The following is a 25,092-nucleotide window of genomic DNA, read 5'->3' on the forward strand; positions in this document are numbered from 1 at the left end:
TCTATGGGAGGGGGCGTGACAGCCATCATGCCCACTCCCATACACTTGCATTGAGGGGGTGGGGCGTGACATCATGAGGGGATGAGGCTATGACGTCACGAGCTCCCAGCGCTGGCTCCAGCCTTCAGGAACAGTTTGTTCCAAATGCTGAGCAGCGGAGTACCCCTTTAATGGACTGTTGGATACAATCCGAGAGATAAAGCGAATGGAGTATCTCGCCGCCACTTTAGATAAGACTTTACCTAAATTCCATAAAATTTGGCAGATGTGGGAGATCTTTTATGTAGCGTCTAATTTTTGATTCATCTCTTATTGTTGTAGACAATTGTCCATTATTGTTGTAGACTCTTATTGTTGGAGACGGCCATGCGGATGTAGTTTTTTCTTCTATTTTTTCAATCTTGCTATATTTATTTTGACCGTGTCATATCTTCTTCATTACGGTTATTCATATCACCTTATATATTTGTCCCCAGTTACTGACTTTGAACTACTATGTCAAGACTTTGTTATAGTGTGCTATTTATAGATTATATACCATTATGTCCTTTTCAGGTTATAATTGTTATATTTACCACTGATCTGGATCTATATTTTCAATGGTCTGCTATGATGGGTAATTTTTCGGTCATATACTATGTCTGTATCCCCTATTTATTTATCGTTTTATTTTCTTATATGTGTTTTTTTTCTCTTTCATTGGAAAATTGTTAAAATTTATAAATAAAGTTAAAAAAAAAACATCTCAATGAAAAGTTTTTTTTTTTGTTGGTTTTTTTTTTATGGCAGTATCACTCTCCTATACGCCAATAGTTACACTGCTGTCACTAACATGTCAAATGCAATGTACATGTATGTCTATGCTCATAAGAAGAGTGCCTTTGCCAGGGATAGCAAATTAAGTGCAATGCAGTGAATCCTTCTCTACCCTTATAGAAGCCAATACTATGTTCTTGTTTGCACCATAGATTGTTCAGAGAACATCTACTTGTTACAGGAGCAATGAGTCAATCTTGTTGGAAAGCACCAATATGTAGGTGCTTATTTTTTTCTATTCGTGGCGCCATATCTTGTTAAATTAGTTTTAATTTATAATATGATTTATATATGAATTATAGGGTTTGTGCCTCTTCAGTAAACTATTGCAAGTCCAGAGAAAGTTGACTTTTTACCCTCAGCTTCACAGGTCACCGCTACTGTTCTATTAGCAATAGGATTGACTTGTTTCACACAGGTCCACTATGGTCCTATCATGAGATTAGTGACATAAATTCACAGATTCATAGCGATCTGTGTGAATATCTGATGATAATTAGCCACACTGTGTTTTTGCATTTTGCATGTCTCAATGTGAGCTTAACAAAATAAGAAAATGCATGTCAATAATGCAACAATAATGCCAGTGACCAAAATTTATCAGGCTGTGGTAGATAAAAATTGGTGTGATTTCCCTTGCAACCAATCACAGCACAGCTTTCATTTTAAAGGCAACAGGGATATCGCAACTCACCATACCGAACTGAGGTACACATAGGACGACTGTATATTGCACAAACACCTAAATGTGCAAGAATTAATGCCTCCTTCCCTGTGCTGATCCTCCTCTGCTGCAGACTAGAGTTCCACTATATTTTATGTATTTTTTTAATGATATTTTTTTTAGGGATCGACCGATTATCGGTTTGGCCGATATTATCGGCCGATATTCACGATTTTTGACGTTATCGATATCGGCAATTACCTTGCCGATAATCAGATAATGCCCCATCCCCCGCTCCGCCCCCACTGCACCACCCCGGCCAGAGACCGCTGCTGCCCCATTGTCTCCCCCATCCCCGGTTTTATAATTACGGGGTCCGCGCTACCTTTGGCTCATGTGGCGTCCTGTGTTACGATGTACGCTGCGCAATGACGAGTGACGTCCTCAACGCGGCATCACCGTCAGTGCGCACAGTGACAGCTCAGGAGGATGCTGCTGGAGCCAGAAGTAGTGCGGACACCGGGCCCCGGGAACAGGTAATTATAAAACGGGGAATGGGGGAGGCAATGGGGCAGCGGTGGCGGCGGCGGTCTCTGGCCGAGACGGTGCGGTGGGGGGGGGGGGGCGGGTGCGGCGCGGTGCGGTGGTGGGGGGTGTGGTCACAGTGATAGGACTCAGGAGGACCCCAGGACAGGCAGGGGGAGAGAAGCGGGCGGCGGCAGTCTCTGGCACTGCAAAAGCCGCTGCAGTTCATTGATTCAAAGCGCCCGCTTTAAATCAATGATATGCAGCAGTGTCGGGGGGCGGCTATCAGTACAAGTTATCGGCTATCGGCCCTAACCTCCACAGAGTATCGGTATCGGCCCTAAAAAATCGATATCGGTCGATCCCTAATTTTTTAATATATTTTTTTGCAAAACAGTGTATACGTATCTGCTACTTTTTCACTTTACCCTTTAGTCCTGGCAACCACAAGGTTTTTCTTTTAAATTATATGTTTTACTAATAGAGTTTTTATTAAATTACTGTCTTTATCAATTTATGGTCTGAACAATTAAGTTTACACCAATTTAGTAACAGAATCAAAAATTGTACTCATATTTTACTATATTTTGTAATTTTCCATACTTTAAGGATTGCCTATCTTTTTCTGTAATATAAATCAGCTAACTTTTAGACAATATTATATAATAATCTCAACTTCACTATACCATATTTCCCTACTAAAGTACATTTGAAGGACTGCTCATCTTTTTCTGATTATTCAGCTTTCATTTTACCAGAGCTTGTTAAGAAATGAAAGCTGAGCTGTGATTGGTTGCCATGGGTAAATGACTGCAGTTTTTTCTTCCAAAAGATTGATACATTTGGACAAGTGTGAGCACAACCATAGGACAATTTATTTGGCAGGCAACATATTTTTGGAGTAAGTGAAGAAACCCACAGGGAACCCAGAGAAACCGTGGGAAAATATACAGTTTAAGCCCCAACTCTTTTCAAGAGGCAACAAACTGTTTTTATGGCGCACATGGCATAAAAAAGGAAAAATTCATTTAAAAATTTGATTGGCTTCACCTTATTTATATTAAATCTGGTGCAATACAAAAAAAAAAAAAATGGGCTTTGAAAATCCCCCAGAAGCTTTATTAGAACTATGTTAGTTCCGTCAAATATCTACACTGCTGACAAAGTCCTGGAGTGCTTCTACGTTGAATTCGTTGTTGTTTAACATAAATGAAATAGTTTTGACAGATTTTACATTTGACCTCCGATGTCTCATGATTCAGCTGCGTTGGTTTGGGAAGCCCCATTGTGCTCCCTTTGTTCTGCGGTGTCTTGGAGGCTCTTTCCTTCCAACCAATAATGAGAACCAGGTTTCCTAATTCTGTGGTAATAGTTGTTCTTCAGTTCATTGTTGTTCTCTGAGACTCTCTGTAAAACTGTTAACTTTCTCCTCTGTAGAGACATCACTATCTGACTGTGATGACTAGTTCGCTAAGTTTCACAACGTTTAGCGGGTGGTTATTAGGGAAAGTGTCTTAAAATCCTCCATCAGACATCTGAGCACAGCCCTAAACCACCCACACTTCTCAGAGGAGACTGTGAGCTAAACACGTGCCCCTCCATCGATCCGGCCTGCATCATAGCATGTGCTTCCCATATGTAGAGACCTAGCAGTGTTCCAGCTTGGATGGGCGTTGTGTTTGTGTCCTGGAGTTTGTGGTAGCACAGAGAACAAATTCTGTCTTCCTTATCACACTGTGTTCTTCATTTGAGGGAAATCTTGATAAGGGTTTGTATACTAATCTGTTACATTGCTTATTTAGTGGTGCAAGGCCAGGTTGGAAAAGGTAGTGATCTGGCTGTATAATGCTGAAACTAATAACTAATGTATATGGCATGCTGAAACTAATAACTAATGTATATACGAGTATAAGCTGACCCGAATATAAGCCGAGGCCCCTAATTTCACCCCAAAAACCCAGGAAAAGTTATTGACTCGACTATAAGCCTAGGGTGGGAAATACATCATCCCCCCCGGACTAGTGACGCTGCCTTAACGACGACGCACAGGGACATTCATGCGCAGGGAGGCTGCACATGAACGTCCCTGTGCGTCGTCATCAAGGCAATGTCACTAGTCCGGGGCGAGTGTGGAGAAGAGGGCCTCCCGGTGAAAATGTACAGCCCAGAACGACTAACCCTCCCCACCGGACGGTCCCTGCAGCATAGATGGCCCGGACCAGCTCAACCTTCCTTCCTACCGAGGGGAGGTGAGTAAAAAAACTAAAAGGGGGGTCTGGATGATGACGAAGGCCGCAGTGGTCTTCAACCTGTGGACCTCCAGAGGTTTCAAAACTACAACTCCCAGCATGCTCAGACAGCCAATGGCTGTCCGGGCATGCTGGGAGTTGTAGTTTTGCAACATCTGGAGGTCCGCAGGTTTGAAGACCACTGAGAAGGGATTGACAGGCGGAGAGTTCACTCGAGTATAAGCCGAGGGGGGCGTTTTCAGCACGAAAAATCGCGCTGAAAAACTCAGCTTATACTCGAGTATATCTGGGATTACATAACTCTAAAAGTAAGCCTGGCATTCAACAGAAAGTGATTCAGCATTGGTAAACACCTGCACATTTAGGTGTATCACATAGTTACATATTTCATAAGGCTGAAAATATACAAGAGTTCATCAAGTTCAACCTATATCCCTACTATGGCCCTACTGTGCTGATCCAAAGGCAGGCAAAAAACCCTATGAGACTGATGCCAATTGGGGGGGAAATTCCTTCCCAATTCTAAATATGGCATCAGAATAAATGCAGATTTTGCCTACTGACTTAAATGGAGAGGTACAAATTTGCAACTAAAGATTACCTTTCAGGCAAATCCACAGCAAACACAGTAGGAAAGTGGATGAGATTAAAAACATCTCATCCACATGCTGCGGGGAAAAAACCTGCAGCGGAAACTGACCTGCAGTGCGAATTTCAAATTTGTAGCATTTCAATAGTTGTTTAGGATCTGCTACAGATTTATTGCACATTTTAACTTCAATAGGGAAGTTGATATCTGCAATAAATCTGGAGGGATTGCAGATTTTGCTCAGGATATGTTGCAGATCTTCAACAAAATCTACAACTCCAGATTTGAAATACATTGACTTTCTTTTACTTACATTAGAATATTTATCTTCATTCTCAGAAGAATATCTGCAGTACTTGTGCACACTTTGATGTAGGTTGCTGTGGAGACACTGCTGATTTTCTGTTTACCCTTACTCTCTTACTGTGGCGTACCCATGTACAGTGGTCCCTCAACATACGATGGTAATCCGTTCCAAACGAACCATTGTTTGTTGAAACCATCGTATGTTGAGGGATCCGTGCAATGTAAAGTATAGGACAGTGGTCTACAACCTACGGAGCTCCAGATGTTGCAAAATTACAACACCCAGCATGCCCGGACAGCTGTCCGGGCATGCTGGGAGTTGTAGTTTTGCAACATCTGGAGGTCCGCAGGTTGAAGACCACTGGCATAGGAAGTTGTACTCACCTGTCCCCGCCGCTCCAGACCGTCATCGCTCGTCACCGCTGCCCTTGATGTCGCCTTCCATTGCTGTCGCCGTGTCCCCGGGGTGTCCCCGACGCTCCGGCAAGGCCTCTGCTTCCCCGGCATCCTCGCTCTCCGTCGCCGCCATCACGTCGCTCCTATTGGATGACGGGACGGCGTACGCAGCAACGTGATGACGACGATGGAGAGCGCCGACGATGCAGGGGATTCTGAAGAGGACGGTCCGGAGCCCCGAGGACAGGTGAGTGATCGTCAGCGGACCACACAGGGCATCGTAAACGGCTATCCGATGGCAGCTAAAGCAGTCTGCACTGCCGGATAGCCGTTTATGCGATGGCCCCGACATACAAAAGCATTGTATGTTGATGCTGCCTTCAACATGCGAGGCCATCGCATGTTGAAATTATCGTATGTCGGGGCCATCGTAGGTTGGGGGGGGGGGGGGTCACTGTAGTGAGATAGGAGTAAATAACAATTAGTAGCGCCACAAAAAGTCACCGTTTTTTCCCTAGCTATAACGATCAGTGTGTCAGATGACTGCAACCAAAAAGTATACGTGTGCAAGTATAGTTGGCCCTTACAACACGCAGACTGGGGAAGGCATGTATAGGCATTGAATTCACACTATGGTGCACTGGTGTCGGAGGTAAGGGATATCTCTTTCTCTCTCTATCTCTATATACATATATTGTAAAACATGTAAAAACTCCTATATTCTTATAGGTAAATAAAAAAAAAAACTCTCAAGAGCTTGTAAAGGAAAACTGTCAACAGGTTAGAAGAATCTATCATGCTGATATGGGCTAATAGTAAAGGAGACACTGAATAACAACGTACCTTTATAATCTTTCTGCAGCATTTTTATGTAATATTAATGTTTATTAATATGTATTTGGGCATAATTTTACCCCTAAGTGCACTGATCTGTCTGCCGCTGTGTCCCACTGCTCCTACAGCGCCTCCTCATGGATCTTCACTCAGCTCTCTGCTGTGACAAGCGGCCTTGAGTTACGTCACTACAGAGGGCTGAATGAATATTTATGAGGAGGCGTGGTCACAGCAGTCAGCGCGCAGATCAGTGCGCCTAGAGGTAAAGTATCACCCGAACACCCTTAGTAGTAGTATTTTAGCAAAAAAATTTGTGTTACATAAAAACAATGCAGAGGAAAGGGATAATAAAGTTACCTTGATAAATAGTGTTTCCTGCCCTATTAGTCCATATCAGCAAGTTAGATTCTTCTATCCTGCTCACAGTTTTCCTTTAAGCATTTTTACCTGTGATTTTGGATAAGGAAATTATTAGTGACCCTCAGATCTTTAGTTTAGGACCGTGGCAATGGCATTGATAAGAGATAAGCAAGCTTCTAGATTACTGCCCCTTAAAGGGGTACTCCTGCACTGAGACATCTTATCCCCTATCCAAAGGATAGGGGATAAGATGTCTGATCGTAGGGGTCCGGCCCCTGGGGACCCCCACAATCTAGCATGCAGCACTCACCTGTTAGCACTGCAGGAAGTGCTGGAGGCTCCAAGTCTTATGCCTCCTGGCCACATGGACGGAGTATAGTGACGTCACGACTCTGCCCCCATTTGATGTCACGCCCCCTCAAATAGACTTGCACTGAGGGGGCAGGGCATGATGTCACACGGGGGCGGAGTCGTGATATTACTATACTCTGTCCCCGTGGTCAGGAGGCATAAGACTTGCAGCGCTTCCTACAGTGCTAATAGGTGGGTGCTGCATGCTAAATTGCAGGGGTCCCCAGCGGCGGGACCCCTGCGATCAGACATCTTATCCCCTAGCCTTTGGATAGGGGATAAGATGTCTTAGTGCCAGAGTACCCATTTAAGTTTCCTGAAACTGCATAGTGATAAAAAAGATATCACTTAAAGGGGTTGTGCAGTGAAAAAACAACTTATACCCTGCCAACAAGATAAGGGATAACTGTCTGATTGCGGGGGTTCAAGCGCTGGGTGCATCACATGTATGTTACAACGAAAGTGTGTGCTGCCGATGGCGTGCACTCTATTCATTTCTATGGTTGTGCCGGAGATGCCCGAGTGTTGTCCTTGAGTATCTTCGTCGCTCCAATAGAAATGAAGGGTGAGTTTGTCGTCTGCAGCACACGACTTCTCTGAGAGCCAGGAGATCGCATGGAATCACAGACCCCCCCCCCACACACACACACACACACACAATCAGACACTTTTCCCCATCTTGTGGTTTGGGGATAAGCTGTTTTATGCTGGACAATCCCTTTAAATAACCGTTTAGTTTGGTTGTGTATAGTGCTGGGCGGTATGACCAAAAATGCATATCACGGTATTTTTGTAAGTTATGACGGTTCCACAGTATTCAACGGTATTTCCCCCTCCTCCTCCTCCCTGCGGAATTAATCATGTGTGACTCTGGCGCTGCTCTGAGATGCCAGCCGCTGCGCTATAAATGGTTAAGATGCTGGCCGCATGCGCTTTAAATGAATAAGATGCGGCCGCGGCGCCGGAAACTATTAAAGGAAAACTGTCAGATATTTTTTCCTGCACTATTCACAGGTACTGTTGGATAGTGTGGGAGATGCTGATTAAAACGAGCCCTATCTTACCCGGATCCGCCCGGCCATTCGCCCGCAATTGTAGTTTTATTCTATTTGTATATCTTGCTGTACCTGGCACGGGGGGGGGGTCTGGCTTCTGCAGGTTAACTGGCACTGACGTCAGCACCGCTTATGAATATTCATCCCAATATTCATAAGCGGTGCTGACGTCAGTGCCAGTTAACCTGCAGAAGCCCCGCCCGTGCCAGTTACAGCAAGATATCCACATAGAATAAAACTACAATTGCGGGCGAACGGCCGGGTGGATCCGGGTAAGATAGGGCTCGTTTTAATCAGCATCTCCCACACTATCCAACAGTACCTGTGGATAGTGCGGGAGAAAATATCTGACAGTTTTCCTTTAAGTTGCGAGCAGAAAGCTGTCAGCTCCCCCTGCAAGCGCTAAAAGCCAGGCTTTTAGCGCTTGCAGGGGAAGGTGACAGCTTGCAGCGGCCGCATTTTATTCATTTATTCCGGCATGCGGCCGGAATCTTAACCATTTATAGCACCACGGCTGCATCTTATTCATTTAAAGCGCCACGGCCACAACTTAACCATTTATAGCACCGCGGCCTGCATCTCATTAATTTAAAGCGCGGGCGGATCACAGGATTATGATGATGATTATTTCCCCGATGTGGGGACAGCCGCTGCGGCTGATAATTCATTCATTTGAGGGTGAGAGGCCCGACCGGTATTGCGGTATGGGAAAAATTAATATCGTGCAGGGAAAAAACTTCGGTATTCGGTATGAACCGGTATACCGCCCATCCCTAGTTGTGTATTTTTAATAGTCTCAGGTCTTCGGTGCATTCTGAATTTAAATGGATCAGAGTTGAAGCATGTCCTTCACCCCCTTCTTTCCTTGTCTAGGAAGCTGTTCTTTATTTAGATATGTAAAATTACTATGAATGCTCCAATTCATCTCTCCTTGTCTGGGGGCCACTGCTCAATGAAGCCTTTCATAGCTGTATCCCGAGAACATAACGAATGAGTCTCCCCCATGTGGGGAGGCACATTCATCATATTGCTTTCTTCTGCATCACAGTGTGAGGACTTTATAACCCCTCACCCTAAGCACCTGTAACCCTTTCTGCTTACAGAAGCACAAAAAGAATTGCTATGGGTTATTTCCCAATGCTTGCATTTAACTTCTAACACTAAGAACAACTTTTACATAACATACTTTTTTTTATAGCATGTAATTTCAACCTCTGCACAAACATTTTTTTTTTTTTTTGGGGGGGGATATTCACAATTATTTATTTCTCTGCACCACTGGAGTGTATAGTCTAGTTTTATGGGAAATGTCTTTCCTCAGAATTTAGGATTCTAAAAGACTTGCAACATCCCTTATGATCCCTGAAATGGTAATGAATGGAGCCCTGGCCATACATTTCAGATGCTTTTCTCTCCTAATTCAAACACTTAGCCAAGTGTCCAATTTTGGGCACCTGTAAATAAAAAAGGACAGGGCAGAACTAGAAAGGGTGTAGAGGAGGGCAACAAAGATAATTAATGGTATGGGAGGATTACAGGACCAAGACAGGTTATCAAGCTTGGGGTTATTTGGTTTAAAGAAAAGACATCTTTGGGGCAATCTGATCATAATGTACAAATATATGAATGGACAATCCAGAGATCTTTCTAGTCATCTTTTTATACCTAGGCCGGTAACAATGATAAGGGGGCATCCTCTACGTCTAGAGGAAAGAAGGTTTCACCATTATCACAGACAGATACTTTACTGTAAGAGCAGTGAGACAATAGAAGTTACTGCCACATGATGTTGTGATGTCTGACTCAATAAACAAGTTCAAGGGGGGCCTGGATGTTGTTGTTTATGTGGATAGAACGTTGATCCAGGGATTTATTCTGATCACCATATTGGGGTCAGGAAGGAATTTTTCCTCTGTCATGGGGCAATTGGCATCAGCCCCCTGTATTTTTTAATTTTTTGCCTTCCTCTGGATCAACACAGTAGGGTTTTAGGTTGAACTCCATGTTCATTCTTACAATCTATGTTACTATGTATTATGAACGGGGAAAGGGGTAAGGCCATTAGCAGACACCTCTGGCAGAAGCTTATCTCCACGAGAACATAAGGATAGGACATGTTTATTTTCTACTGTCTGATTATTCTCTCATCACATCTGCCATTGGGGGCAAGTTAAGAGGCTCTCAGATGCATTAGATGGTTGTCTTATTCCAATGAAATTTGTGGGTTTGGCCAACTTTAATCTAAATTGTATGGCTAATTTTAGGCTGGCCATACTTATGAGATTATTTACATATTTACTTATATAAGTACAGGGAAATACACTGTTACCAGACACCTCTTAGAGTTAGCTTGTGTTCTGGGTCATTTAACATTTATATCACATCCTGTTGCTGGCACAAAACATAGTCCTTCATATCTCACTGTACCAAAGGAAGAAAAGAACTTGGAGAGTATGCCATACCCAGACAAAAAATAAACTATATTACTTCAGAGTGGAGAGTGGAGGATAAGCATCAGATGCAGGCAAAATTCAAAAAAAAAAAATAGGGTGCAGGCCTATGTTAAATTATAACTATTGATAAATATACCATGAAACAACTATATCCCCCACAAAACACACACAATAACCCAATACAGGTAAAATGAGTCACAGAACAGCCTAAGGGTGCATTCCCACACGGCGTATTTTGCTGCGTATTTGCTGCGTATTTGGTGCTGCGTATTTTCCTACCCATTGACTTCAACAGGGAAAATAAAATACGCAGCAGCAAATACGCAGCAAATACGCCGTGTGGGAACGTACCCTAAAAGTACTCCTTAATACATCCTTAACCTTTTAGGATACTGAACAAGATAGTGATACTGAAAAAACTGTTCAGGGTAAAAAACATAGTAGAATCTTAGCTGCTCTATGCTGATGGGTCAGTTTAGGATCCGTTGATCCAAACAATAATCCAGGAAAGAAAGATGTATATTGAAGGAGTAGGCATATAGACAATAAAAAAGGAATAGGTGGAGTATGTAATCACCCTTGTATACCCTGTATGTGAGTTCTATAGACTTACAAGGGCTACCCCAGTTCCTAGCTACTCCTTTGTAAAAATACCCTAAAACGCCTTACCCTGTGTAACCCAATGTGTTTCAACTGCCTGGACAGAATTGTCAGGGGTTAAAGAGTGAACAGGGATAATCATCAGGGTAAATATACAAGCCTTAAAAAAAAATACTTAATATTATCTTGCCACTAAAAAAGATCTCCTACCGTGGTAGGATAATCAGAAGTGTTTGGTAGAAGTATGTAAACCTACTGCCGTGGCTGCATGCATTGAAGCAGTGGCTCCAGTGTCCATTGCTTTAGTGCTTTCAGCGTATCAACCCGGATTGGGTTATTGTATGTGTTTTGTGGGAGATATAGTTGTTTTATGGCATATTTATTAAAAGTTATATTTAGACATAGGCATGCACCCCAGTTGTTTGGTTTGGGAGATATGGGAATATGAGAATTATCTCACATGGTTCTTAACATATCTCCCCTAGACCATATAGAAGAATACCTCCTCTCTGTGCTGGTTTGTAAAGCAGGGCACATATGGGGGAGATTTATCAAAACCTGTCCAGAGGAAAGTTGCCCATAGCAACCAATCAGATTGCTTCTTTCATTTTTAACAAGGCCTCTGTAAAATGAAAGAAGTGATCTAATTAGTTGCTATAGGCAACTCTGGACAGGTTTTGATAAATCTACCCCATATATATAGAACCTGAGGTCCTGACCCCACTGATCGTACATTTTAGGCCTACATTATCAATAAGCCGTAAAAGGTCCTAATCAGTATGCATTCTGCCATTAAGACTATAAGCCATCAATTATTTGTTCTTCATGCTGCGGTCCATTTTGTGCCACTTGTTAAACCGCTCATGAGAAAAAAACTTCCTAGTTTGTCTACTGGAACAGCAAAGTAACAGACTTCATGTTCTCTCTATCAATCAATCTCTATACAGGGAACAGAATAATTACAGGCTCTATGTGGTAACATAATGACATTGCAGGAAAGGAAAGCAAAAATAGCATAGTAGGTAGTTGAGTGTCACTACTTGCAGAAGAATGAGAAGACATATTTACTGTTCCTCACAATATCATAGCATGTAGAGGTCACGGATTTGACATCAGCATTCCTCATACATGAGGAAGCAAAGAGGTGTTGAAAAAAAAAAAACACTAAATAGAGCGTAAAAGACCTTAACGTGTATAGCTTGAAAGAAAGACGAGACAGAGGGAATATGGCATAAACTTTCAAATACATAAAGAAAAATCAACACAGTAAAGGAGAGCATATTTAAAAGAAGAAAAACTACAACAAGAGGACATTTACCTTAGAAGGGCAAACGTTTTTGCAGTAATATCAGGAAGTATTAGAGTAGTGGATGCATGGAATAGCCTTCCTGCAGAAGTGGTTGCTGCAAATACAGTGAAGGAGTTTAAGAATGCATGGGATAAGCATAAGGCTATCCTTCATATAAGATAGGGATACAGTAAGTATAAGGCTATCCTTCATATAAGATAGGGCCAGGGACCATTTATAGGATTCAGAAATATTTGTTTGACTAGATGGTCCAAATAATTCTTATCTGCCGACACATTCTATGCTTCTATGAGTGTATTAAGTAAGAATGGAGGAATACCACTAACTCCACATGTTGTAAAATATTTGTAAGCCTTTCTTCCTTTGTATACTTTAGAAGTAGGTCCATTATCTATCCAGCACATGGCTGTTTCCTTTCTATTTAAGAATAAGGTTTCTCAGAGGGCTAGGTTTGGGTGCTGTTACCAGGCGTCCTCCTGTTGAGTTGTGTAGGCTCTCAGGAACAAAATCCAAGACCCCTTTTACAAACTCTGAATTGCTTTAAAAGCCTGGATTATATGACAGGAATGAATACAAACATATCTAATACACCCCATGGATAATTTTCTTCCCTATTTTTGTCAGCCAAACAGGGTTGAGGTAACATTGTTGCTTATATATGTTTGTGTAAGTCTGTTATTGGCTGCAGGTGACACAAGTGAAGGGAATTTCACAATATTTTGGAAGTAGTTGTCAGTTCACATGAGCGTTGCCTATTTGTATAGTACAGGGAGAATCATATTAGTGATATTTGTTGATCTAAGGTGTGAACACAGGCCAGATATGAAACCTCTGGGATCCTGGGAATGGAGGAATCTCCCTGAATTGTGGTGTTGTCTTATTTGTCGGTATCTGGAGAAATAAGGGAAAGGATAACATTGTTCATATGTAGCTGATCGATGGATATAAAAGCAATATTTGTATATACATTCTCTAATATTAGGACTTCCAAACGTTCTACCCGGCAGGTACAACCAAATACGAGGCACATAATAATTACAGACTGTGTAGAAACATAATGGCATTGCAGAAGAACAAACAGAAGCTGAGTGTCACAACTTGCAGAAGAATGAGAAGACATGGTTACAGTTCATCAAAAAGTCACAATGTCATAGCCAGACAATTGTAAAATGTAGAGGTCACAGATTTTACATCAGAAGGTGTGAGAGTTATACTCATATATGAGGAAGGGAAAATAAGGTGGAAATAACTTTAGGGTGTATAGAATAGAATGGAGGAACACCACAAACTCCACATCTTTTTATGCAGTTCCTGCCTTTGTATGCTATAAAGTTAAATGGGATTTTGGAGTCAACAAAATTTCTCCAAATTATGAGAAGGAGGTCTACTATCCATACAGCACATGTTTGTTTCTTTTTTAAATCTAAGCTTTCTCAGAGGAATATGGTTGGATGGTGTTACCATGTGTCCTCGGGATTATGGAATGTTTCAGTCCTCAAAAACAAAATCCAAGACCCCCTTCCATAAACTCAGAATTGTTAGATATTACTAGATCATATGCCAGAAATTAGAACATACATACATACATATCTAATACATTTGATAGAAAACATTCTCCCCATGTTTAAAGCCAAACAGTGTTGCTGTAACATTGATGCATTATGTATACTTGTTAAGTCTGTTATTGGCTGCGATACAATTGGATGTGATACAATATAACTCCAAACAAAGGCAACTAATACATAAATGAGTTGCTGTGCCAGAACAATACATAAACACAAAAACATTGAAAGCACCAAACATAAGTACAATATAGGGTAAAAAAATCTACTAAGTGAACATGATCATATAAAAACATACATAAAAATCACATTAGAAATATAGAGGCAGGACAGTACACTCAAAGATGAACATGCAGAGGGAAAGGCAAAAACAGATGGCAACTATATCAGAAAATAGCAAAATGACGAGTGGGGCATCAATCAAAAACTACACAAAAGAATAATAGCAGAACTAATAAAACTGCAAAGGAGGAAAAAGTGCAGAACAATAGAACAAAATAGGATCAGCTCAAAGTATAGTATAGTAAGTATTACCAGTCATGTATACAGTCAAGACTCCCACAACATATGTACCCCAACATACATTTTGCTACCTACGGGCTTTGTCAGGGGGAATGCTTTTACTATGTTGTTTGGTGCTTTCCATGTCATGCACATGATACAAATAGAAGGAATTTCAGAATATCTTGGAAGGCTTTGTCAGTTCACATGAGCGTTGTTCATCTGTCCATTGCAGGGAGAATCATATTAGTGATTTTTTCTGATCTCAGGTTAATGCATAGTCCAGAAATGAAACTTCTGTAAGAAACATATTCCGCAGTGCTGTTCAGAGCTTGTCAACACTAAAATAGGTCCCTGTCCCCATTGATGCTCACAATCTCTAAATTCACCTATCAGAATGTTTTTGGAGTGTAGGAGGAAACTGGTGTATCCAGAGGAGACCCACACAAAAACAAGGAAAACATACAAGCTCTTTGCATATGTTGTCCCTGGTTGTGGGATTTGAACCCAGCCCCCAGTGCTGCAGGACAACAGTGCTGTGGGGTGTTTAGAGTAAGAAGAGAGAAATGCCACAAATCCCACACCTTACTGAATTATTCTGAACATTCCCTGTCTTATATATATATATATATATATATATATATATATATGCCCCTTTTGCAAGCCACGCACCTCCCACAAAGCTACACCCCTCTATTTTGAGGATTTGTGCATTGGTCTAGCTTGCAACTCATGCCCACTCCCACAACGCCACAGCCCCTTTCTAAATTCGGCCTACAATTTCTTCATGATATCTCAGCCCCACCTGAGGATGGGATAGGAGGTTAGGATAAGCGGTCTGGAGAAGAGGATGGAATATAAGGACAAGAGCATCCTCCTATGTTGCTTTTCCTCTCCCACAAGGTTAAGGTAGGAAAACTGGGCAGCACCAGGTACTAGGGTGGCACTATATAGGGAAAATGTGCGATTGCGATTATGGAGGTAAATATTGCAATTTCGATATGTGATTGCGATAAAATAAACAAAGGATGAAATCCCCCCCAATTTAATGTCTAATCCTCCTATTTCATAAAGCCAAAATGGAGGGGACTGGATATGAAATGGGGAGAAATGAGCTTTATTCTTCCTCCCCATTTCATGTGCCTGGCCTGGTATAGTATAGTCTCCACCCTCTCCAGCATGTTGCGTTGCTCTATTGTGCAGTGCAGTCGCATGGGAGACAGCACTGGGAGTAAGTGACTTCGCTTAAGGACCAGGAGGGGGTTTTGATTTTCCCCTCCTTGCCTTCTAATAGCCATAACACTTAAAATTTCCCCCTACAGACCTATAGGAGGCTTGTTTTGTATACTTTGTATACTTTTAAATGACATCACTCATTTTAACACCAAAACAATCTACAGTGAAAATATATTTTTGGGGAGAAATTGAAAAAAAAAAAAAAATAAAACTTTGGGTGTGTGGGCGGGGGGGGGGGTAGATTCTATGCAGCACACTTTTTAACTTTTCAAAAAGAACTTTTGAAAAAAATTGGACCTTTCTGTAAAAAAAAATGAGTATGATTAAAATTGTCCTCTTCTGACCCCTATATCTCTTATTTTTCCATAGCTGGGGCTGTATGAGGGCTTATTTTTTCTGCCGTGATCTGTAGTTTTTATTGGTTCCATTTTTATTTTGATGGAACTTTTTGGTCACTTTTGATTTGGCTGACATGCTGACATTGGTCCCCCTAGCGGGGAATCAATTACATTACAGCCGCAACGCGAATAACATTGCAGCCGCATCGCTTTGGCTATCACAGAGAGACATCCTCTTGCTGTGGTAGCCGAACTCACACTGAAGGGAACGGTGTTTGAGGCAGCATATTAGTGGTCATGTGACACACACACAACCAGCCCCCCAGGAACCAATGTAGGGGGCTGGTGTGCGCGTGTCAACCAATGGAGCTGTCTTAGTCCAGCACTGGCAAGTGATGAGTCATGTAACACATTCCATGGCAAAACACAAAATATGGCACTACACTGGCCATCAGCTGGATCGGTGATATCCGGCATAAGCCAGTATGAAGAAAGCTCAGCTCCTGAGCTCTCTTCATAGCCCCACCGCATGACTGTGCCATATACATACGGCAGCCAGTCGTGAAGGGGTTAATTTACCTCCTCCCAGCACTGGGCACTGTTAGGAGAAGAGATGGTCGCACTTTGGAGGGCCCGGACTGCGACGCAGGGGAGCATAGCATACAGCTGCCGCTGGAGCCCGACTCTGCTCCTGTGTTTTCCCTGATTCAGCTCGAGTGTGCACGGCCCGGCCCCTCCGGCATGCGGCCACTGTCTCTTTTCCCAATTTTGTGAAGGGACAAATCTGCAATTATTGCGATTTGATTGTGATTGTGATATATTGTACAGCCCTACCAGGTACTTTGCTGGTATACTATATAATTGAATGGGATTTATGATGTTGTAAAGTAGAAATTCTTACTTGAGCCCTGGACCTGCCCCAGATAAAGGAAACCATTAGAGAGCCCATTATCTGGAAAAAAAAATGCCCAAGATGGATACAGGAATATACTGTTATCATTATTATGGAATGTATACTCTCAAGTGTGGTGGTTACTTGGAGGCGACACAACAATTCACCAGGGTTTAGTCTACAGTTTTTTAAAAGGGTTGAGAGCCAATTCATATGTAGGACAGAGCATCCCCAAAAAGTGTTTATCCTCTGTGTAGAGGAACATAGACAGGAATCCATTAAGGGAAATAAATGCTTTGTAGGATTTATATTAAAGAGAGATTCAATTTATTAAGCTGCCTACAAAGCTAAACCTGCAGAGAATAAGGCTAAGCCATTCCATAGAATCAAATGCCTTTATGGCATTGAGGGATACTAAGCCCAGTTCTCTTTTAAAGAATCATCAGTATGAAATATAATATGAACCTATTTGCATTTTGGCTGTTTTTGCTGCGATTTTTAAAAATGATTCGGGTTAGTTTAAATGATTTAACAATTTCTGTAGCCAAAGTGTCTGGAAAGTGTTACTACAATGATCCTGATACATCATGTGTTTTGATATTTTTCAGGCTACTCCAGTGCAATCCAAAAATTTGCTCAGACTTTGCAAAGCTTCCAGTTTGACTTCATTGGTGACACCATGACGGATGATGAGTTAAATATTGGTAAGAAAAATCTGTAATATTTCTAGGGTGTTACATGATAAATCTCCTCTGATGTGTGTGAAAGCAGCCTTAGAAGATCTCAGTGCATCTTACATTACATTTACTTTCCTTTCCCTGTGTTTTACTCTCTGGTTCTACAAATATCTGTATTTCTGCAGATACAGTGGGGATCACAAGTTTGGGCACCCCAGGTAAAAATTTGTATTAATGTGCATAAGAAGCCAAGGAAAGATGGAAAAATCTCTAAAAGGCATAAAATTACAGATTCGACATCCTTATAATATGTCAACAAAAGTTAGATTTTATTTCCATCATTTACACTTTCAAAATAACAGAAAACAAAAAAATGGTGTCTGCAAAAGTTTGGGCACCCTGCAGAATTTATAGCTTGCACTGCCCCCTTTGCAAAGCTGAGACCTGCCAGTGTCATGGATTGTTCTCAGTCATCATCTGGGAAGACCAGGTGATGTCAATCTTAAAGGTTTTAAATGCCCAGACTTATCTGACCTTGCCCCAACAATCAGCACCATGGGTTTTTCTAAGCAGTTGTCTAGAAATCTGAAACTGAAAATAGTTGAAGCTCACAAAGCTGGAGAAAGCTATGAGACGATAGCAAAATATTTTCAGATGTCAATATCCTTTGTTTGGAATGTAATTAAGAAATGACAGTCATCAGGAACAGTGGAAGTTAAAGCAAGATCTGGAATACCAAGAAAAGTATCAGACAGAACAGCTCACAGGATTGTGAGAAAAACAATTCAAAACCCACGTTTGACTGCACAATCCCTCCAGAAAGATCTGGCAGACACTGGAGTTGTGGCACACTATTCCACTATAAAGAGATACTTGTACAAATATGGTCTTCATGGAAGAGTCATAAGAAGAAAACCTCTTCTACGTCCTGAACATATATGAACATATGGACAAGCCTGATGCATTTTGGAAACAAGTTCTGTGGACCGATGAGGTTAAAATTGAACTTTTTGGCTGGAATGAGCAAAGGTACGTTTGGAGAAGAAGGGGAACAGAATAATGAAAACAACCTCTGTCCAACTGTTAAGCATGGGGGTGGATCAATCATGCTTTGGGGTTGTATTGCAGCCAGTGGCACAGGAAGCATCTCACGAGTCGAAAGAAAAATGGATTCAATAAAATTTGAGCAAATTTTGGATGCTAACTTGATGCCATCTGTGAAAAAGCTGAAGTTAAAGAGAGGATGGCTTCTACAAATGGATAATGATCCTAAACACACCTCGAAATCCATGGGAGATTACATCAAGAGGCGTAAACTGAAGGTTTTGCCATGGCCTTCACAATCTCCTGACCTCAACATAATTGAAAATCTATGGATAGACCTTAAAAGAGCAGTGCGTGACAGCCCAGAAATCTCAAAGAACTGGAAGACTTTTGTAAGGAAGAATGGCCAACGATACCCCAAACAAGAATTGAAAGACTCTTGGCTGGCTACAAAAAGCGTTTACAAGCTGTGATACTTGCCAAAGGGGGCAGTACAAGATATTAACTCTGCAGGGTGCCCAAACTTTTGCAGACGCCATTTTTTTGTTTTCTGTTATTTTGAAAGTGTAAATGATGAAAATAAAATCTAACTTTTGTTGACATATAAGAATGTCAATCTGTAATTTGATGCCTTTTGGAGATTTTTCCATCTTTCCTTGGCTTCTTTATGCACATTAATACAAATTCTTACCCGGGGTGCCCAAACTTTTGATCCCCACTGTAATATTTTCAAATGTAGATGTTTCCTTCAAATGGGCTGGTTAAAATAGAATTGCAAGGGTGTCTCCTGGTCTATCATATGATATAGGAGATTGGGGTATATTCACACATGGCACTTTTGTTGCAGACATTTCTTCACCTTGATTCAGCAGAAACCCATGCACATGCTGTACAAACTGTCCATTTACGCAAATGGAACTGATTTTCAGTTGCAAAAATGAAAAAAATTGCTGCATGTGAATATAGCATGAAAGTATTTTTGCACATTTCATTGCTTCCCAATATGGACATCAATATAATTTTGGGGTTAACAACAGATGTTTCAGTGTTGGTCCCTCTGTACCTGAGCCAAACAGTGACTCACACTCAGATCCAGCATTGCTCACTCCCAACAGGAGGCCCTGCCTGGGTGAACATAGAGGGATCCTCCCTATCAAGTGGAGAACATACACAAATTCTTGAATCTAGATGGTGTGGTTATTTCACATATGTATTATGTGTCTCTATAATTATTGGCCAAATGCATGTTGTTAACTTTCTAATATACTTAATATTACAATTTATTTCAAGAAGGCTTTTCCAGGGACCTTTGTTGAATGTAAATACCGTGGTCCCTCAAGTTACAATATTAATTGGTTCCAGGACGACCATTGTATGTTGAGACCATTGTATGTTGAGATCATAACTCTATGGAAACCTGGTAATTGGTTCTGAAGCCCCAAAAGGTCATCCAAAAATAGGAAGAAGGGAGGATTAAAGAAAAATAAGTAGATCTCATATAGATAAGTAGAACTAAAATAAGTAGAACTAATATATATAAAGCAAATTCTTACATAAAAAAAGTAAGAAAGATCTGCTGGGAGCTGTAATCACTGTCTATTTAAGTGTTTTCCAACCAGGGTGCCCCCAGCTGTTGCAAAACTACAACTCCCAGCATGCTGGGAGTTGTAGTTTTGCAACAGCTGGAGGCACCCTCGTTGGGAAACACTGGTCTATGTAGAGGACAGGAGCTTCTTCAGGGTCCTGTACAGTACATTCAATATCCTAAAAAAGTTACATGGAGCCGCCCTTACTTGGTGTCCAAAGGAGCAGCTAACCAAGGCATGGGTTAAAAAGTACAGAACATGTAGTACCTCCCTTTACTGTAGGGGGTGCTATCAGACAACAGTCAGTGCATGCACTTCAGTAATACAGAGGTTTTGCCAGTGAAATGCCCATTCTGATTGGTCGGTTCTTCCATCCATTGACATGTTTTGCAGATTTCATAGCATTGTATGTTGAGTCTGATTTCAAGTTACAATGGTCCAAAAAAGACCATTGTATGTTGAAACTATTGTATGTTGAGGTCATTGTAAGTTGAGGGATCACTGAATTAGGATTTGCTAACTTACTATTACTCTGTGTAGATGTTGATAGGTGGAATGTGCACTGTTTGTATTGTACTGATTCGTGAGAATAGACATTAATCTGCAAAGTATTCCATACTATACTACGGCAGCTTTGATCTATGAGAGTACACTGTATTGCAAAGTTAGAGGTTTTTAGGGGGAGATTTATCAAAACCAATGGAAACCAAGCAGATTGCTTTTTTCACATGTCTCTTTAAAAATGAAAGAAGCCATCTGATTGGTTGTCATGGGCAACTGCACCACTCTTCCTCTACACCGGTTTTGATAAATCTCCCCCTTAAAGGGGTACTCCGCCCCTAGACATCTTATCCCCTATCCAAAGGATAGGGGATAAGATGTCAGATCGCCGCGGTCCCGCTGCTGGGGACCCCCGGGATCGCCGCTGCGGCACCCCACTATCATTACAGCACAGAGCGAGTTCGCTCTGTGCGTAATGACGGGCGATACAGGGGACGGACATAACGATGCTACAACTGACATAACGATGCTCCGGCCCCTGTATTGCCGTCATTACGTGCAGAGCGAACTCGCTCTGTGCTGTAATGATAGCGGGGTGCCGCAGCGGGGATCCCCAGCAGCGGGACCGCGGCGATCTGACATCTTATCTCCTATCCTTTGGATAGGGCGTAGTACCCCTTTAAGTGTTTTGTGTATAAGACTTATGTCTTATATATTTATTTTTACATATTTTCCCTCCTTATTTGGTGAGCTCATTTATTAGAATCTACTTTTTTGAGTGAGCTGGTTTTTCAGCACATTGAAAGCACCAGATGGTATTCAGACATTAAAATTGTATGACAAAATCACTTGTGGTAAAGTACGAAGTACCTCTCAGTAACAGAACTGCTGCTTCACTGGAAAGGAAAGCAAGGATATTGGGGAAGATTTATCAAAACCTGTGCATAGGAAAAGTTGCTGAGTTGCCCATAGCAACCAATCAGATCGCTTCTTTCATTTTACAGAGGACTTGTTAAAAATGAAAGAAGCGATCTGATTGGTTGCTATGGGGAACTGGGCAACTTTTTCTCTGGACAGGTTTTGATAAATCTCACCCATTGGGTGTAATGAGTTTACAGATGGCAACTCTCTAACATCTAGGCCAGTGGTCTTCAACCTGCGGACCTCCAGATGTTGCAAAACTACAACTCCCAGCATGCCCGGACAGCCAACGGCTGTCCGGGCATGCTGGGAATTGTAGTTTTGCAACATGTGGAGGTCCACAGGTTGTACACCACTGATCAAGGCTATATTTACATCTGAAAGTTAGCCTACATTCAGGATGTGTTCTGTGATTCAGAATGTTATACTGAAGTACAATGCATTCAGAAAGTCTACAGACCCTTTCACTTTTTCACTTTTTGTTATGTTGCGGTACTGTGCTAAAATATGAATAAAAAATAGTTTTCCCCCATTATATTGCACTCAGTAATACAGTGAAAACAGAATGTTAGAAATCTTATCTAATTTATTGAAAAGAAAAAAGTTAAAGGAGAACTCCAGAGTATAAAAATTGTCCCCCATACTGCCGGCAGTAAAAAAAAATAAAGATGTATATACCTTCCTCCGCTCCCCCGGGGCCTCCGGTAACCGTCTGCGGTCTCCGCTGTGATCCTCTTCCTGATTGCCGGTGGTCGGAGAGTCTTACTTTGCTCAGCCAATCACCAGCCGCAGTGAAGTCCCGACTCGGCCGGCGATAGGCTGGGCGGCAGTGTGACGTTTTCGGCCCTGGCAGCAGGTGCCGGTGTAGTGAAGAATTTTGTGTTCTGAAGCGTTCTCACACTGCCGCTCAGCCTATCGCCGGCACAGTCGGACTTCACTGCGGGCAGTGATTGGCTGAGTGCAGTATGACTCGCCGACCACCGGCAACCAGGAAGTGGATCGCGGCGGAGACCGGAGCCGGTTACTGGAGGCACCGGGGGAGCGGAGGAAGGTATGTACATCTTTATATTTTTACTGCCGACAGTAGGGACGACAATTTTTATACTCTGGAATTCTCCTTTAACTATTATGTTAACATCAGTAAACAGAGCCTTCACATAGTAGCTAGTAAAAGCAGACTTCCCTGGTAGGATGCCACAAGCTTTGCACACATAGGGAGAGATTTATCAAAACCTGTGCAGAGGAAAAGTTGCCCAGGTGCCCATAGCTACCAATCAAATCGGCAATTTTACCTCTGCATAGGTTTTGATAAATCTCCCCCATCGATTTTAGGATTTTCTGCCATTCTTCCCTGTCGAGCTCTATCAGGTTGTATAGGATCGTCGGTGTAAGCCATTTTCAGGCCTTTCCAGAGATGTTCAGTTGGGTTCCAGTCAGAGCTCAAGGACATTAACAGTCCCTAAGCCACTCCTGTGTTGTTGTGGCTGTGTGCTATAGATTATTGGAAGGTGAACCTTTGGCCCTTTATCACTGTGGGTCAGGTTTTCATTAATGGGGTACTTCACTGGAAAACATTTCTCTTTTAAATAAACTGATGCCAGAAAGTTAAACAGATTTGTAAATTACTTCTATTTAAAAAATCTTAATCCTTCCAGTACTTATCAGCTGCTGTATCCTCCATAGGAAGTTCTTTTCTTTTTTCATTTATTTTCAGTCTGACCACAGTGCTCTCTGCTAACACCTCTGTCCATGTCAGGAACAGATCAGAGCAGGAGAGTTTTGCTATGGGGATTTGCTCCTACTCTGGACACTCCGTGACATGGACAGAGTTGTTAGGAGAGAGCACTGTGGTCAGACTGCAGCTGATAAGTACTGGAAGGATTAGGATTTTTAAATAGGAGTAGTTTACAAATCTTTTTAACTTTCTGGAGCCAGTTGATTGAAAATTTTTTTTTCCAGCGGAGAACCCCCCCACCCCCACAGCATGATGCTTCCACCGCCATTCTTGTAGGGATGAGATCGGGCAGGTGTTGAGCAGGGATTTGTTTTCTCCAGACATGAAGCTTAGAATTGAGGTCAAGAAGTCCAATCTTGGTTTCATCAGACCAAAGAATCTTGTTCCTCACAGTCTGAGAGTCCTTTAGGTGCTTTCTAGGCAGCTTTCACAAGTCTTTTATAGAGAAGAGTCTTCTTTCTGGCTACTTTTCCACAAGGCACAGATTAGTAGAATGCTGCAGTGGTGACTGACCTTCTGGAAATTTCTGTCATCTGCACACAGAATCTTTGGAGCTCAGCCAAAGTGGGCACTAGGTTCTTGGTCACCTCTCTTACAAAGGCCTCCCCCCCCCATATCAGTTGATGTGCGGTCAACTTAATTTACCCCAGGAAACTCCAGTCAAGGTGTAAAAACATCTCAAAGATGATCAAAAGAAAAGGTAAGTCCCCAAGCCACATTTCAAGAGTCATAGCAGAGTATCTCAATATGCAAAATTTAAGATTTTCTCTGTTTTCACAAACTCATTATGGGCTATTAAGTGCAGAGGCATTATTCACAAAAGAGTGAAAGGGCCTGAAGACTTTCTGAAAGCATTGTATATTGCAGCATTCTCCTGCTTGATCGTTTGAGTTAAATGGATCAAACATAATCTACCAGTGACTATGTACAGTCCATTTTTGTGCACATATTGGACTCAAACGTGTGGCCACCTCTGCTGTGGAGTCATGGACCGTATGTAGTCACTTTGAATTCAGTGGATTCAGTAGGGGTAAAGGCCCTTTTACACGGGCCGATTATCGGTCAAATGAGTGTTTCTTGGGACTTGTTCCCAAAAATTTGCCCATGTGAAAGGATCAGCGAATCTTTTGTGACGCAATTTTAATTATCACTAGAGGCCACACAATGCCCTGTTTAAACATAATTTAAAGGACTTGCACAGTTGTTTGACCCTTGCAAAGGCTTAGATAACAAGTGACGATCACAGAGATTAGCTCTCGTATCTGCAGCCCATCAGCCTGTGAAAGAGGGTCCTAAGCTGAGGTATACTTTCTGTTATACGTATACACCAAACACAGGCAACTTTTCAGCGTCATCCATGGCTTTTGGGCTTTCATGGTCAAGCATTAGAAGAGGTGCAGGAGAGTTATCAGACCTTTGTCTTCAGACAAGTTGTGCAGCCAAGTGTCCATCATCTGAATAGGAAAGGTTTTTACCTGTTGGGAGAAAACTGCATCATTTTTAGACAGAATACAAAGATCTTGATACAGAAAGCATTTATTTCCCAAAACTAGAGTCCTCATACATGGTCATATTCCATCCACCAGAGTATG

At 41.9% G+C, this 25,092-nt stretch overlaps 1 protein-coding gene across 4 annotated transcripts in view; it reads left to right on the forward strand.

Annotated features, from left to right (window-relative positions):
* OPHN1 (oligophrenin 1) overlaps nt 1–25,092 on the forward strand; it is a 188,716-nt gene that overhangs the window by 71,155 nt on the left and 92,469 nt on the right. For all 4 annotated transcript variants that reach the window (XM_056541037.1, XM_056541038.1, XM_056541039.1 and 1 more), the window contains exon 3: nt 17,645–17,740. In XM_056541037.1, the coding sequence (XP_056397012.1) occupies nt 17,645–17,740 (96 nt within the window). The remainder of the gene's footprint in view (nt 1–17,644; nt 17,741–25,092) is intronic.

Source organism: Hyla sarda, chromosome 9, assembly GCF_029499605.1.
Source record: "Hyla sarda isolate aHylSar1 chromosome 9, aHylSar1.hap1, whole genome shotgun sequence".
NCBI classification, from domain to species: Eukaryota; Metazoa; Chordata; class Amphibia; order Anura; family Hylidae; genus Hyla; species Hyla sarda.